This window comes from Bemisia tabaci, chromosome 10 (assembly GCF_918797505.1).
Source record: "Bemisia tabaci chromosome 10, PGI_BMITA_v3".
NCBI classification, from domain to species: domain Eukaryota; kingdom Metazoa; phylum Arthropoda; class Insecta; order Hemiptera; family Aleyrodidae; genus Bemisia; species Bemisia tabaci.
The window spans coordinates 25951191-25965791 of NC_092802.1; the positions used below are offsets into that span (position 1 = coordinate 25951191).

The 14601-nt window shown below is 41.5% G+C and overlaps 1 protein-coding gene across 1 annotated transcript; it reads right to left on the reverse strand.

The window, feature by feature from the left end:
• Nucleotides 1–764: 764 nt before the first annotated feature.
• Nucleotides 765–13598, reverse strand: LOC109044311 (uncharacterized). The gene is made up of 6 exons (XM_072305353.1): nucleotides 13213–13598; nucleotides 11576–11734; nucleotides 10733–10892; nucleotides 7278–7729; nucleotides 3645–4072; nucleotides 765–993 (listed from the first exon to the last, which is right to left on the reverse strand). The coding sequence occupies exons 3-6, from the start codon at nucleotides 10836–10838 to the stop codon at nucleotides 765–767; spliced, it is 1215 nt and encodes a 404-aa protein (XP_072161454.1). The 5' UTR covers nucleotides 10839–10892; nucleotides 11576–11734; nucleotides 13213–13598.
• Nucleotides 13599–14601: the final 1003 nt, after the last annotated feature.

The window sequence follows — 14601 nt, forward strand, 5'->3', positions numbered from 1 at the left end:
ATTGATCGCGATTTTATCGAGCCAAAAATTGCGATGTGTAGCGATTTAATAGCCATACATGGCAATTTTTAATAAGATAATATCTCGATATATTGTCTTCGATAAAATCGCGATAACCGACCAATAAAATCGCTATTCATCCCGATGACTGCTTCTTGGGTTGGGTATTGATTGTTCTTGGTCCGATTATTTGATTCTCGATCGAGTCAACCACTCTTTACGACAGGAAGGATCGAAGCGGATTTGAATGAATTCATTCGACGTCGGTGGTGGAATCGACTTGCGACTGCGAGGCGATCTCGGCGTCCCTAGTAGCAGAACCATAGAAGGAAAAGATGAAGATTATGTACGAAGTTAATTTTTTTTATAAAACGCATGCGTACAAAAGTGTTAAAAGTGAATATTTTTATGTAACCATTATATAAAAAAGTCATAATTTTCGTGAGCTTTTCGCAAACACACTAAAAAATCTTCTAATTCGCGAAAAGCTCAAGAAAATTATGACCTTTTTTTATACAGTAGTTACATAAGAATGTTCACTTTTAATACTTTCGTATGCATGCGTTATATGAAAAAAATAAAAATATCGTCTATAAAAAAATTACCTTATCTAGCTTTCATAATTTTTCATATATTATGGTCAGGTCTGAACTGTGGTTTTTTTATAAAAGCGTTACACGTTTTTTTATATAAAACTACCATTTAGGTAACAGATATGTTTTTTTTAATACTTTTTCTTAGAAAAACAAAAATTTGTTCTGCTACTAGGGTTGTATGAGGTGATTCTTCCCGGGGCCAGGTCGAATTGCATTCGGGGATGACGCCGACGACCCGGATGCATAGAGCTTTTGGAAACGTTGCTTGGTGGCCGAGGAACGTGGCAACTCCACCCTCTCCTTGAACTCCTTCGGGATTTGGTTGTAGGTTTCAGCCATAGCCGCCGTCAAATCTCCGTTGGCTGATATCACGTCGTTGTTCTGGAGGAATCGCCACCTGTTGAAACACATCGCATATATCTAGTTAGAATGACCATTTAAAGAATGGAGAATTTGCACTCACAAATTTTATCGCTTCATCTGATCGAGTATTGAATAAGCTGAGTTCGCAGTATTTTTCATAATTTTTTTCTGAACTGGGAAATCGGAGAAAAACAGATTTAAAAGTGAGAAGATGTGCCGCCTTGTGACGTTATTTGGCGGCAGTTGCCATTTAAACCAGGGCCGGATTAAGGGGGTGGCCACATGGGCCGCGGCCCATGGCGGCAAATTTTGCAATGTTTTTGAATGTAGGTATGAAAAAAATCGGATTCAGGAAAAACATAAATTATCAATGAGAAAAGGGGACAAAAACTCTCTTTCCTGAGAGTGTAGTAATTTCGAATTTTTTCGTTTTTTGGTGGTACCTACAAGAGACAGCATCTTTAATTAGTCGAGTTAAGAGAGGAACTAAACACGCAATTTGGCCTGGAGCTCAGCGCAGAGAGGAATGATGCAAGGACTTGAAAAGAAAAGGACAAGCCCTCGGCGCGGCGCGGCGGCGGTCGGCATGTAACACATATTAGCGCCTACAAGACTGCGTGAATACTTCACCCATTGCATCAAACACAGTGCGGTCAGGAGCGGTTGGCGTGAAACGCATAGCGCCTACAAGACTGCAGAAATACTTCACGCATTGCGGCGCAGGCGCAACAACGGCGGAATAAGTTAAAATTATATAACCACATTTATGTTTGTTCTTTCATAATTTTTTGGTTCATTTCTCATAAACGGAGGACCTTGTCTGCACAGAGATATGTTTACGGAACTTAGCTTTTGCGCAAAGTTCCATGAAATTTTTCTAGTAGTTTTGACAGGGCTTTTGCAAAAAATGTATCCAACCCGAGTAGATAAACGCGTCTTATGCACCCCTTTCCCTTCCGCATGTTCGCTTGATGGTTTTTATTGATGTTTCAAAACGAATGAGAAGGGGGCGGCAAAAAACAGGCGGCCCTTGGGTGACAAGTAGGTAAATCCGGCCCTGATATAAACACATGTATTTTGGCAAATTAGGCTATTCTTTCATATTTCCTCGATTAATTGTTCAATTTAGAAACCAAGGATATCCTCGTGCTCAGTTTTCTCAGAAGTTTCATTTTAAACATGGAATTTTCAAAATTTCACACACTTGCAAATTCTCCATCGACAAAAAAACGTAGATCTGAAGTGAATGTGAATATCATGCGCATACATCATGAGTGTGTATCAAAAGAAAAATAGAAACTAAGAAGAATGATCCAAGTACTGCCGTGCTGAGAAAGAACGCCGAATGGGCCTTCAGACGTTGCCACGTTTCCTCCGATTAAAACTTCAAATTTTCAGAAAATTTTGCACGCATCTAAATCTGCACGGAGAAAAAAACCTCGTGCGTGACCCGAAGTTTAGGTCATATGGAGCTCTGAAGTTTTCGGATTGAGCATCTGAACACTTTAGGTCCAGCTACTGAGGTTTGGATCACATATCTGAAACTTCAGGTCTTACATCTGAAGTACTTCGGTTTTCACATCCGAAAAACTTCGGTTCTCACATCCGAAAAACTTCGGTTCTCACATCTGAAGTGCTTCAGATGTAAGAACTGAAGTACTGCAGATGTAAGAAGTGAAGTACTTCAGATGTAAGAACTGAAGTTTCAGATGTGTGATCCGAACCTCAACAGCAGACCTAAAGTGTTCAGATGCTCAATCCGAAAACTTCAGAGATCCATATGACCTAAACTTCGGGTCCCACGCACGAGGTTTTTTTCTCCGTGTGAAATATCTGAAAATTTCAAGGAATAGTAAGCATGAATGTTGTAAGAAATACACGTTTTATCAAGGGAAATTAGGCAATCCTTGAATGTTCATACGGCGTCCTTCCTTAGCACTAGAGTACCTTTATAGACAGAGTATGGTCATTCGTATTTTTTTACTACAGGAAAACTGTTCCGCTTTTTGATTGGTCAACGAGTTTTTAGGCTTCATGATACTTTTACGGCCGTAAATAAACGAATACAATGGCGGCTCACAGTAACATCGATAAGAAGCTAAAGACAAAAATTTAAATATGCGGCAATAACAATTTATACTAGCATGTCTACAAATAACACACGAAAAACATACATGAAAACATTGTTAAATCGCCTTTCACCTTTATTAAGATGTGTATAACCTCAATCTTTTTTTTTTTTTTTTTTTTTTTTTTTTTTTTTTTTTTTATTGAGAGTTTAGTGGCTTCTATTCCTTTTAGGAATCTACAGCCGTCTATAGGCACTATTTATTGTCCGAAGACATCAGGGAGTTTGGTAGACATCCATGCTCGGGCTTACAAATTTTCACGGATTAAGGCCGAGCGAATTCTGCTTACAGATCCACTCGTCAGTTCCATGAAAATTTGTCGCCACCACCGGGATTCGAACCCGGGACCTATTGACCTAGAGTCAGACGCGCTAACCACTAGGCCAACCTGGCCGGCAACCTCAATCTTGCTTGCTGATAACAGCCATCTTGTTTGTTTATTTACGGCCGTAAGAACATCGTGTCAGCCTATTTACACGCTACCAATGAAAAACCGGAACAGAAATGGCCATACTCTGTCTATAAAGGTACTCTATTAGCACGGCAGTGTACCTACCTGCGGTCATCGGAGATGAGGCTTTTCTCCATGCGCCGCTTGACGAGCGCGCACTTGGTGCGGAAGGGCAGGGCGTCGGCCCTGTCCTCCCTCCCGAGGTGGAGGGCCCGGAGGTGGAGGGTGAAGACGGCCTGGCGGGCGGAGTCGTTGCCGGAGAGGGGGATGAGCCCGGCGAACTCGGGGTAGCTGAAGAAGGACGGGAGGCAGACGTCGCTGCTGCTGCACAGCTCCGAGAGGACCGAGAACGGCTTCTGGCCCAGGTTCAGGAAGTTCGGGAACATGAGCAGGATCCGCGTCGGGGTCGCCGCGTCCGGCTCCGTCGAGTTCCCGTCGATCCGGTACTTCCGCTCCAATCGACGCAACTCGCTCCGCCATGAGTCCCGCAGGGGCACGTAGCGCCTCCAGTTTTCTGCCTCCATGAAAAGACCCTGCGGGAAAATCCATCCACCTTAGAAAAAGAAATTGAGTTCTTGCATGTGTCAGATACTTGGATTGCATTTTGCAAAAAGGAACCACTAGCATTGCAATCATGCTAAGATTGTGCAACTTCATCTTTTGCAATAAAATTGCGGAAATCGTGAAAAACTATGAAATTTAGATGGTAATTTTTGTCTTAAATTTGCAGTTTTTAGCAAGTAAAATAGAAACTATGAATGGATAATCGGGTTTTTCCTCCAAGACAAAAGAGGTTGCACAATCTTAGCAACAATGCAATGCTGGTGGTTCCTTTTTGCAAAATGTAATCCACTTGTGACTTATCTGCTGTTTCTGATGTAAAATTTCGTGAAAACCACGATGGTGCCGTTGGTTTTAACCCAAGTAAATTTTTGTTCCACCCAACAGCTCTCACCCCCTAAGATTCGACTGAAATGACGCCCATATCTATGGCCATGAGGCCATCCGCCATGAGTCCCGCAGGGGTACGTAGCGCTTCCAGTTTTCGGACTCCATAAAAAGACCCTGCGGGCAAATCCATCCACCTTAGAAAAAGAAATGGAGTTCTTGCATGTGTCAGACACTTGTGATTTATCTGCTGTTTCCGATGTAAAGGTGGAGCTAAAATGTAGGTAATGCTAAAAGGAACTATGTGGAGGTGGAAAGATAGGGTGTGCTCGAGGAAGCTGGATAAGAAACAATGTAAAAGTGGATATACTGGGGAAAAAAAACACAGTTGATCTAGAGTCCAGACTCTTAAAAACATCGACAAGAAAAAATACTCTTGATTCAATCGGATTTTTGCTTAAATTAAGAACCAAGCCTGTTAATTTGAGCGGATTTCCTTTTGATTTCAGCAAAAATCTGATTGAATCCAGAGTATTTTTTCTTGTCAATGTTTTCAAGAGTCTGGACTCTAGATCCAATGTGGTTTTTTTTTCCAGTGTATAGTTCCTTTTGAGACAATGGAAAAGCGGGATTTGACATTAAATCAAAAGGAACTGAGCGCAACTCGTGAGCCGTGGGCATGTAACAAGAGCGTGGTGGACAGGGCTCTTGAGTTAAAGACTGACGACCTAGTCGTCGTCGCTCGTGTCGCGCCTCGTCGGGCCCGGTCCTCGTCGCTGACGTCACTGGCCCTTTTAACGTTCCATTCATTCTTATGGCCCGAACACTAACGAGAAGACCCCGTCTCTCCACTTCAACATAGTTCCATTTCGCATAAATACGTCCAATTTCGTGAAAACCACGACGGGCCGCTGCTTTTCTCTGAAATCAACCCCTAAGCTCATAAAAGCTCTTAAAATTCAGGCCGTACACTGAAAAAAAAAGTTACGACATACCGTCCGTTCCGGACTCAGAGCCAAGAGTTTTGAGTGCTGGAGCCGTAGCTACGATTGTTCCGGGTGCTACGTCCAGAGCTTCCGTCCTCTGAGCCCGGAACATGGACAGAATGTCTAAGTAGCCAGTGTAGCCCTTAAGTGCGGCTTCTACGGCCGGAGTTTTTTTTTTCAGTGTAATACCCAAGTAGCATTTTTCAACGGAAAAATCGGGATATATTACAATTTTATCGGCGATAAAAGCGCAAGGATCAACATCTGAGCGATTAACCTAGATACTATCGGGATAAAATCGCGATTTTATCGCGATATTTCAGAAATAAAAATCGCGATAAATGGCGATTTAAACTCGATTTTATCGACAAAAATTGATCACGATTTAATCGAACCAAAAATTGCGATGTATAGCGATTTAAGCGTCATATATCGCAATTTTCACTGCGATAATTTCTCGATATATTGCCACCGATATAATCGCGACCCCCAACCGATAAAATCGCTGTTTATCGATCGCTGCTACTTAGGAAAGATGATCATGACTTTTTTTAGAAGGTGTAGAGTAATAAAATGTGGCGGAAGATTTGCAACATCACAAACCGAGCTACACTGAAAAAAAATTCTCAGCGTTTTTACCAAGGTCCGTTGGTACCTTTACCATCTCACTTTTTTTACCAATCATTGGTAATTTTACCAAGACAGACTAGTAAGCTTACCTAAAAACCGGTATTTTTACTGTTTTTTTTTTTTTTTCAGATAAGAATACAATTTTTATCGGTAATCAATTCCGCCATTTTATCACGGTAATTCTACCACGGTCGATACAAAATATTGGCGTTTTTACCAAGGTCCAGTAAAATTACCGAGAAAGTTCGATAATTTTACCGAGATTTCTCGGTAAAATTACCGATTCAATAAATGGTAATTTCACCAAGAAAAAACTGGGATCAAATAGAACCCTGAATTCTTGGTAATTTTACCCTTTTCTTAGTAAATACACCAAGATTTTTTTTTCAGTGCGTCTCACCCGGAATTCAGGAAAACGACTCGTATTCCATGCTTGAGCTTGCTTCCCTCGTCGCACAGTAAATCGAGTCAGTGGGAAAGGTTGGACAGGACATTCTTAACTACAACTGCCCTTTGTTCCCCTGCCTTTGAACCCTGAATGGGCCTGTTGCAAACTTTTGCTGGAGCAGAATGAATAGTTGTTACCTATAGATAATGCCTCAAAAATCACGATGAGCGCATCGGCAAAGTCTGAAATGCACTCATAAATTCACAATCTGCGTAAGAAATTTGCGTTATTTTGAGCTTCCCGCTTCAAAAACGATACTACTGCACAGGTGAACATTTTGTTAGAGGAGTCGCTCCATCGTCGGCAATATTTATCATGGCCGACGCTTGCGAAGTTCCTCGCGTAATTCGAGGAGAGTTCAAGGTCAGTTAAGGCGGGCGAGGAAAATATGAACGTAAACACGCCGATTGTTATATGGTTTAATCCTGTTCAGGTGTTATCTCGTCCCATCACACGTGTTTTGGCGGACTGGTGTCGGCCATGATGAGTATTGTCGCCAATGGAACGAGTCCTCTAACAAAATGTTCACCTGTACCGTAGTATCGTTTTCGAAGCGGGAAGCTCAAAAAACCGCAAATTTCTTACGCAGATTGTGAAGTTATGAGTGCATTTCAGACTTTGCCGATGCGCTCATCGTGATTTTTGAGGCATTATCTGCAGGATACAACTCTTAGTTTTGCTCTAGCAAAAGTTTGCAACAGGCCCATTCTTGGTAATTTTACCCTTTTCTTAGTAAGCAGGTACACCGAGATTTTTTTCAGTGTACATAGTTCAATCATGCCTCACCGGTTCGGGGACCATCCTCGTGGTGACGTCAGCGACGGATGATTCACCCCGCGTTTCGATCCTGGAGCGATTCTGCAAGAAGATCAGATCCTGGATGTCCGCCAAGAACGTCCCGGGGGTGGTGTTCTGCTTGGCGGCGGAGCCGACGAGGATCTGCGCCGTGCGGAGCGGGTCGAAGTCGAACTCCTGGAGGACGTTGCTGTCCCTCTCGTTGAGGTAGTCCAGTCCGTACTCCAGGTCGTCCGCACCCAGGGGACCCGCCACGGACTCCAGGTAGGACAGGTAGTCGACCGAGCCGTGAGTCAGGGCCCCAGGGACGGAGGTCGCGTTTGGCTTCGAGGTTTGAGAGGCAGCTAGGGTTGGTTTCGGGCTGGGAGCTTGAAGTTGGGCGCTTGGAGTGGATGCTTTCGGGGTGGATGTTGAAGACTCGGTGGCCGCTAGTTGAGCCGCGGCTGGAGATGAAAGCAAAATATGTGTATTGCTATCAGCGGGGATGTTGAAATTGATAGACAAAGCGATGGACAAAGAAGACAAAGGGAGGATGGACCGATCCTAGTGGTTGCAATTGTCGGTTCCTATAGACTGAAGGAGATAATTATGTCCTAACTATGGGGTCTTTCGTGGGTTGCCTTTGGCTAGTCTACTACCAAACAATGGAGATGTTGCATGTGTGAGGAATTTGCGATTTGACTGTTGATTCTTGCGTAAAATTTCGCGAGAAACACGACGGTGCTACTGGTTTTCTCTGAAATCAACTCTCAAGCTCAAAAAAAGCTCTCAAGTCGAGGCTAAAATGGAGGGGATATCCCACCCTACCCTGAGAGTCCACCTCTACATCAAGACAAACTCTCCATGCAAAGATAGGGAGCAAATACGTAAGCAGGGTTGCCGTGTTTTCAGTTTTGGAGTCCCTAAATAAAGTGGCAGCCCTGTCAATGTATTTGCTCCCTATCTTTGCATGGAGAGTTTGTCTTGATGTAGAGGTGGACTCTCAGAGTAGGGTGGGATATCCCCTCCATTTTGGCCTCAACTTGAGGGCTTTTTTTGAGCTTGGGAGTTGATTTCAGAGAAAACCAGTGGCACCATCGTGTTTCTGGCGATCTTTTACGTAAGAATCAACAGTCAAATTGCAAATTCCTCACACATGCAACATTGCATTCTGTCCATTGCAACCACCCGCTTCCACCAATATCCGTCCATACACCTTTTGTCTTCTTTGTCTATAGCTTTGTCTATCAATTTCAACAATTAATCCGCAGAGGAAATTTTAGAGATACTCCGCCCTGTCTACTTGCCTATACACGTTTTTAGTGTAACGTCGCATCGATTACAGTTTCAATACCTCGTACGGTGGTCTTGAAGCCAAAAAGAGATGCGACGAAAATGTAACCAAAAACGATTTGCAGGATAGGTGAGTCTATGGTAGGTAGGGATCAGAATTGGACCGCGTTTAACAGAAAGGAACCGAGCCACATCAGCTATTGCTAAATTTAAGTAGGCAATTTAATTTTTTTCGAGAGAACGTTTGTGCGGATTCGTTTGAAAATGTCAAGGAATTTACTTCGTACTATGGAGAAACTTCACTGAAATTTTCATTAGGTAAAATCCGCACAACCGTTTTCATGTAAAATATAAAATTGCCCGGTTAAATTTGGCAATAGCTGATGTGGCTTGGCTCCTTTCTGTTTAACGCGGTCCAATTAGGGTTGCAATTTTTCATGAAAAATAAACTCAGGAAATTTCAGAGAAATATTAATGCAAAATTAAATGAAAGGTGACTGTTTTTTGCTCTTTGGTGTTTTTGTGTGTGTTGGACGCCCAGCCTCTGAAAATATGTTTCATATTTTTCAAAATTATGTGAAATTTCATGAAATGTTTCACGGAAATTTTCAATATTTCATATTTTCCATTCACTCGTGCAACCCTGCTCAGAATCGCGGAAAATCAAAACCTTGGCAGATTTTAATTTCGAGATATCGCAATTTGAGATTTTTATAGTAAATGAAAGTTTGCTACTGATTATGATCCGCTTTTTTATTTTTTTGTCCATTGAATCGGTGTTGGTCGGTTCACGTATTTATTTTTCGTTCGATCGCAAGTCGACCAAATGCATTCCCTCTCGTTACATGCAGATTGCTATCATACTCTTTTTCCTGAACAGGAATTCGCCTTCTGCTGCGTCTGCAGCAATTGCTGCTACAAATATGTTGTGCGTGCTGGTTTCAGTTAATTACATACTCGTCACTCTGAAGGCGTTTTATGTTCGCAAGTAGCGCACTCCGTCGGAAAACGAACGAAGTAGGAATTGAGTGATTCATTCAATCTCACTTCTGTTGCTCTCCAATAGGGTGCTCTACTTTCGCACATTAAACGCCTTCAGAGAGTCGAGTATGTAATGAGCTGGGATCAGCACGCACAACACATTCGTAACAACAATTGCTGCAAACGCAGGTGAAGGCGATTTGAAAACAACCGTGTCATACACAATGAAAAACATTTTAGCTCTTTAATTAATATATTTTTACCAATAGAGAGTTGTATTTTATGGTCTTTATATGGGGGATTCTCGAGATAATAAACATAATCTCAACATAAACTAAAACATAAACTAGAATAAAAACAAAATAAAATATACAAAATGAAAAGCGGGATTTTAAATTCTGTCAAACGGAACTAATAGTGCACACTCAATGCGAGCTGCGGACATGGGTTAAGAGCATTGCGCACAGAGCTCATGAGTTAAAGTCAACAAAGGGCAATTGGAGCTACGCTTTCGTCACTGGAGCTTTATTTTTCCCATTCATTCTTATGGCCCGAGCACTAACGAGCACATTCCATCTTTTCCACCTGTACATAGTTCTGTTTGATAAAAATACGTCCAATGGAGATGTTGCATGTGTGAGGAATTTGCAATTTGACTGTTGATTCTTACGTAAAAGATCGCCAGAAACACGATGGTGCCACTGGTTTTCTCTGAAATCAACTCCCAAGCTCAAAAAAAGCCCTCAAGTTGAGGCCAAAATGGAGGGGATATCCCACCCTACTCTGAGAGTCCACCTCTACATCAAGACAAACTCTCCATGCAAAGATAGGGAGCAAATACATTGACAGGGCTGCCACTTTATTTAGGGACTCCAAAACTGAAAACACGGCAACCCTGAAACGTATTTGCTCCCTATCTTTGCATGGAGAGTTTGTCTTGATGTAGAGGTGGACTCTCAACGTAGGGTCGGATATCTCCTCCATTTTGGCCTCAAGTTGCGAGCTTTTTTTGAGCTTGGTAGTTGATTTCAGAGAAAACCAGTGGCACCATCGTGATGCCCGCGAACTTTTACAATGAATCAATAGTCAAATCGCAAATTCCTCACACATGCAACATCTTAATTCACGCCATGCCCCTGCTCTGGCAGTTTCACCGTCGACATTTTATTCCCACAAAATCGCGATAAACTTACTTGACTCCACAGCTACGAAAAGAGCTATCCAAATCAGGGACCACGCGCAGGTAGGAAATCTCTTCTGTCGATCAAAGATAGTCATAAAATTCTGATGGTTTCCCATTGTAAACCTTTGTCTCGGCCTTGAATTAATGGAAAACTAGCTTTTGCAGCGTCGCTGAAATAAAAATATATCCGCCAGTTTTAATATTTCGGAGTCGACGGATGGAAATACAAGGGGTAGGTATGTACTTAAAGCCATTTCAGAACTCGGAGTATATCGACGGTGTAAGTCGGCAATCACATAACTCGTTTGCGGTGTCTGCAAATCTCCGCCTCTGTGTTATTTTTTTTAGAGGAGAACAAATTGGCATGATTCCTTGAAGTTTTTGCAGAATTTTCTTCGCATAGAGAAGATAAATCACTTAAGTTTTAAAGAATAGCCGTTGAGTAGTTTTCCGTTTAAAAAATAAAGTATGATAGGAAGTCTGCGACGTCGCAAATCGAGTTATGTGATTGCCGACTTACACCGTCGATATGGTTCTTCCAGTGTAAAAATTGCAGTTTAAAAAAATTATCTTCATACTTAAAATTTAACTAACTAGATTCAGTTAAATCTAGATTAACTAAAGACTAACTCGTGACTAGATTAACTCGTGATTAGATTTAGTTTTTAACTAGATTTTAACAAGATAAGACGTGCCATGTCTCCGCTGCCGCAAGTCCGCCTTAATTCAAGCAACTGTTTTAACTCTTCGGAGATCAAATTGCATACACTTTGAAATGAAGGCGTTTTAAGTGGATCCATTAATTGCCGTTAATTTAAATAAAATTGCCCGATTGAATTTCGCAATAACTTACGTGGCTTGGTTCCTTTCTGCTTTCCGCTCAATGCAGTCCCATTTGAATTCAAGCAAAATCGGCCACGCAGGACTTCTGACGGTCTGATAAACCAAGAAAATTAGAAACAGAAGCGGACAGGCAGGCGGGAATGACGGAAAACAAGTTTTTTCTTCTTATCTAAAACAAAACGAGCAGCTCTTTTACCGGATTTGATCATAGATAATTTATCAAATAATGAGGAAATATTGTGGGAGATTTCGTAGGTCAGTCCTAGTGGCGGATGTACACTGAAAAAAAATTCTCGGCGTTCTTACCAAGGCCCGTTGGTACCTTTACCATCTCACTTTTTTTACCAATTATTGGTGATTTTACAAAGACAGACTGGCAAGCTTACCTAAAAACCGGTATTTTTACTGTTTAATTTTCAAGAATACCACTTTTATTGGTAATAAATTCCCGGTAACTTTGCCATTCTACCTCGGTAATTCTATACTACAGTCGATAAAAAATATTGGCGTTTTTACTGGGGTCCAGTAAAATTACCGAGAAAGTCAATGATTTTACCGAGATTTCTCGGTAAAAATACCAATTCCATAAATGGTAATTTTACCAAGAAAAAACTGGGATTAAATAGAATCGTGAATTCTTAGTATTTTTACCATTTTCTTCGTGAATACACCGAGATTTTTTTTCAGTGTATCTGCCAGCGAATTTTAGTAAACAATTTTGTCGTCCCTGATTCGCACGCCGCGTGCCATTCCGACGGTGTAAGTCCCCAACCACGTATCTCGTCTGCGCTGTTTTAAAATCTCCGCTCCTATTTTATTTTTGTAAAGCAGAACAAATCAACATCATTGGTTGAAATTTTCATAGAATTTTAGAACAGAGAAGAAAAATCAAGGAAGTTTTTAAGAATTGCCCTTGAGTAGTTTTTCATATAACAGGAAGTCTACCGCGTCGCAAACCGAGATACGTGGTTGCGGAGTTGCGGACTTACACCGTCGATTTGCCGTGTCTTTCGCTGCCGCAAGTCCGCCTTGATCTCGAGCAACTATTTTAACTCTCCGGAGATCAAATTGCATATCCTCCAAAATGAAGGAATTTTAAGTGGATCGCTAGTTAACATTTCTAACATGATGTGCCGCATGCTCTGCTGCGGCGTGTCTTCGTTGCCGCAAGCTGCAAGTTCGTTTCCACCTCAATCAACCATCCTAACAACCTTCATCCCAATCTAAGTCAATTATTACAAAACACTTTAGTTAATCGGCTTTAGTTAATCTTGATTTAACTGAATCTAGTTATAGTTAAATCTTAAGTATGAAGATACTTTTTTTAAACGGCAACTTTTACATTGTAAGAACCATATACTCCGAGTTCAATTTTATATTTTACATGAAAACGAGTATGCGGTTTTTATTGCCAATTTCGATAAATTTTCTGCATAGTACGAAGTAAATTCCTTAGAAATTTTAAAAAAAATCTGCACAAACGTTCTCTATTAAAAAATTGAATTGCCCGATTAAATTTGGCGATAGCTGATATAGCTTAGTTCCTTTCTGCTTAACGCGGTCTTATTTACTCGTATCACATGTATTGATTTAATTGTAATTTTTTATGTTAGAGAAAGAAAACTTACGTAAATGAATATTATATACCTGTCCTTGTAGATGTTGCTAGAGAGCAGAAATGATCAGCCCATAAAAGCACTGTTAAATGGTGTGATCCAAGGATCGCACAGGGTGAGAATAGGTGGGGAACCGAAAATGTCAGAGCAACCGAGAGAATGATGAATCATGAAGGAGCGACGCAAGATTTATCAACGAATAACAGGGCTCCGACACGAATCTCGATATTAAAGCGTAATCGGAAAACATTAAAACTTCGTACGTGCTTTTTGCGATAAATAAAAGAACTTTTCTTTCTTGTTGACCGTATCGATAAACACGTACTTTTGTTGCAAAGAATCTGGAGAAGGAATATTCCTGGGAGACTCGGTTTGCCAGATATCGATGGGATGCCGTAGATTTCCCTCATCGTACAGAGTTGATTCCGTTGCTTCCATTGGCGGATCCAGCAAACTGGCAACATTGTCTTTTCTCCATTTAGACCTATGCTGCCGTATAAGGAAGAACGTCGTATGAGCCTGTAGACGTTGCCAAGTTTCCTCCGATAAAAACCGAATTTACTCGGAAAATTGCGAACATTATTTTCCAACATTTTCAGATAATTTTGTACGCAATTTAATCTAAATTATCTGAAAATTTCAAGGAAAAATATGCACGAATGTTGTCAAAAATACATGTTTTATCAAGGGAGATTTGGCAACTCTTGAATGTTCATACGGCGTTTTTCCTTAGCACGGCAGTATGGAAAAGTATCGATTCTTGGGAGGGGGGCAGGCTGTGCTCCAACAATAATCCATTATTTAGCATATATTTAAATGGAGTAAATCCGGTGTTGCCAAATTGCTGGAGCCGCCTCTGGTCAGGGCCGGATTTAGGGGGTGGCCACATGGGCCACGGCCCATGTGGCTTTAGAGGACGACAAATGTTGTAATTTTTTCAAATGTAGGTATCAAGAAAAAAATTACAAACGAGAATTGGCGAAAAAATCTTTAATTTCCTGAGAGTTAATGTAAAGGAATTTCTAATTTTTTCGTCTTTCGGTGATACAAGAGACACAGCCTTTCATTATTAGTCTAGTTGAGAGAGAAAGCAAGCACGCAATTTGGCCTGGAGCGGCGCGGCGCAGAGAGCGATGATGACGAGGACTTGAGATGGAAAGGAGAAGCCCTCTGCATGGTCAGCATGAAAAACATATTTGCGCCTACACGACTCTATGAATACTTCACGCATTGCGTCAAACGTAACGCGGTCAGCAGCGGTCGGCGTGAAACGAATAGCGCCTACAAGACTGTATAGATACTTCACGCATTACGTCAAACACAGTGCGTTCAGCGGCGGTCGGCGTGCGTGGAACGCATAGCGCCTACAAGACTTTATAGATACTTCACGCATTGCGCCAAACACAGTGCGGTTGCGCAG

Excerpts from the sequence above, each read along its gene's own strand:
- LOC109044311 (XM_072305353.1), bottom strand. The coding sequence starts at position 10,838 with ATGGGAAACCATCAGAATTTTATGACTATCTTTGATCGACAGAAGAGA. Across the intron at positions 4,073-7,277 it reads CGAGGATGGTCCCCGAACCG|GGTCTTTTCATGGAGGCAGA; the intron begins GTGAGGCATGAT and ends ATTTTCCCGCAG. Across the intron at positions 994-3,644 it reads CTCATCTCCGATGACCGCAG|GTGGCGATTCCTCCAGAACA; the intron begins GTAGGTACACTG and ends GTGTTTCAACAG.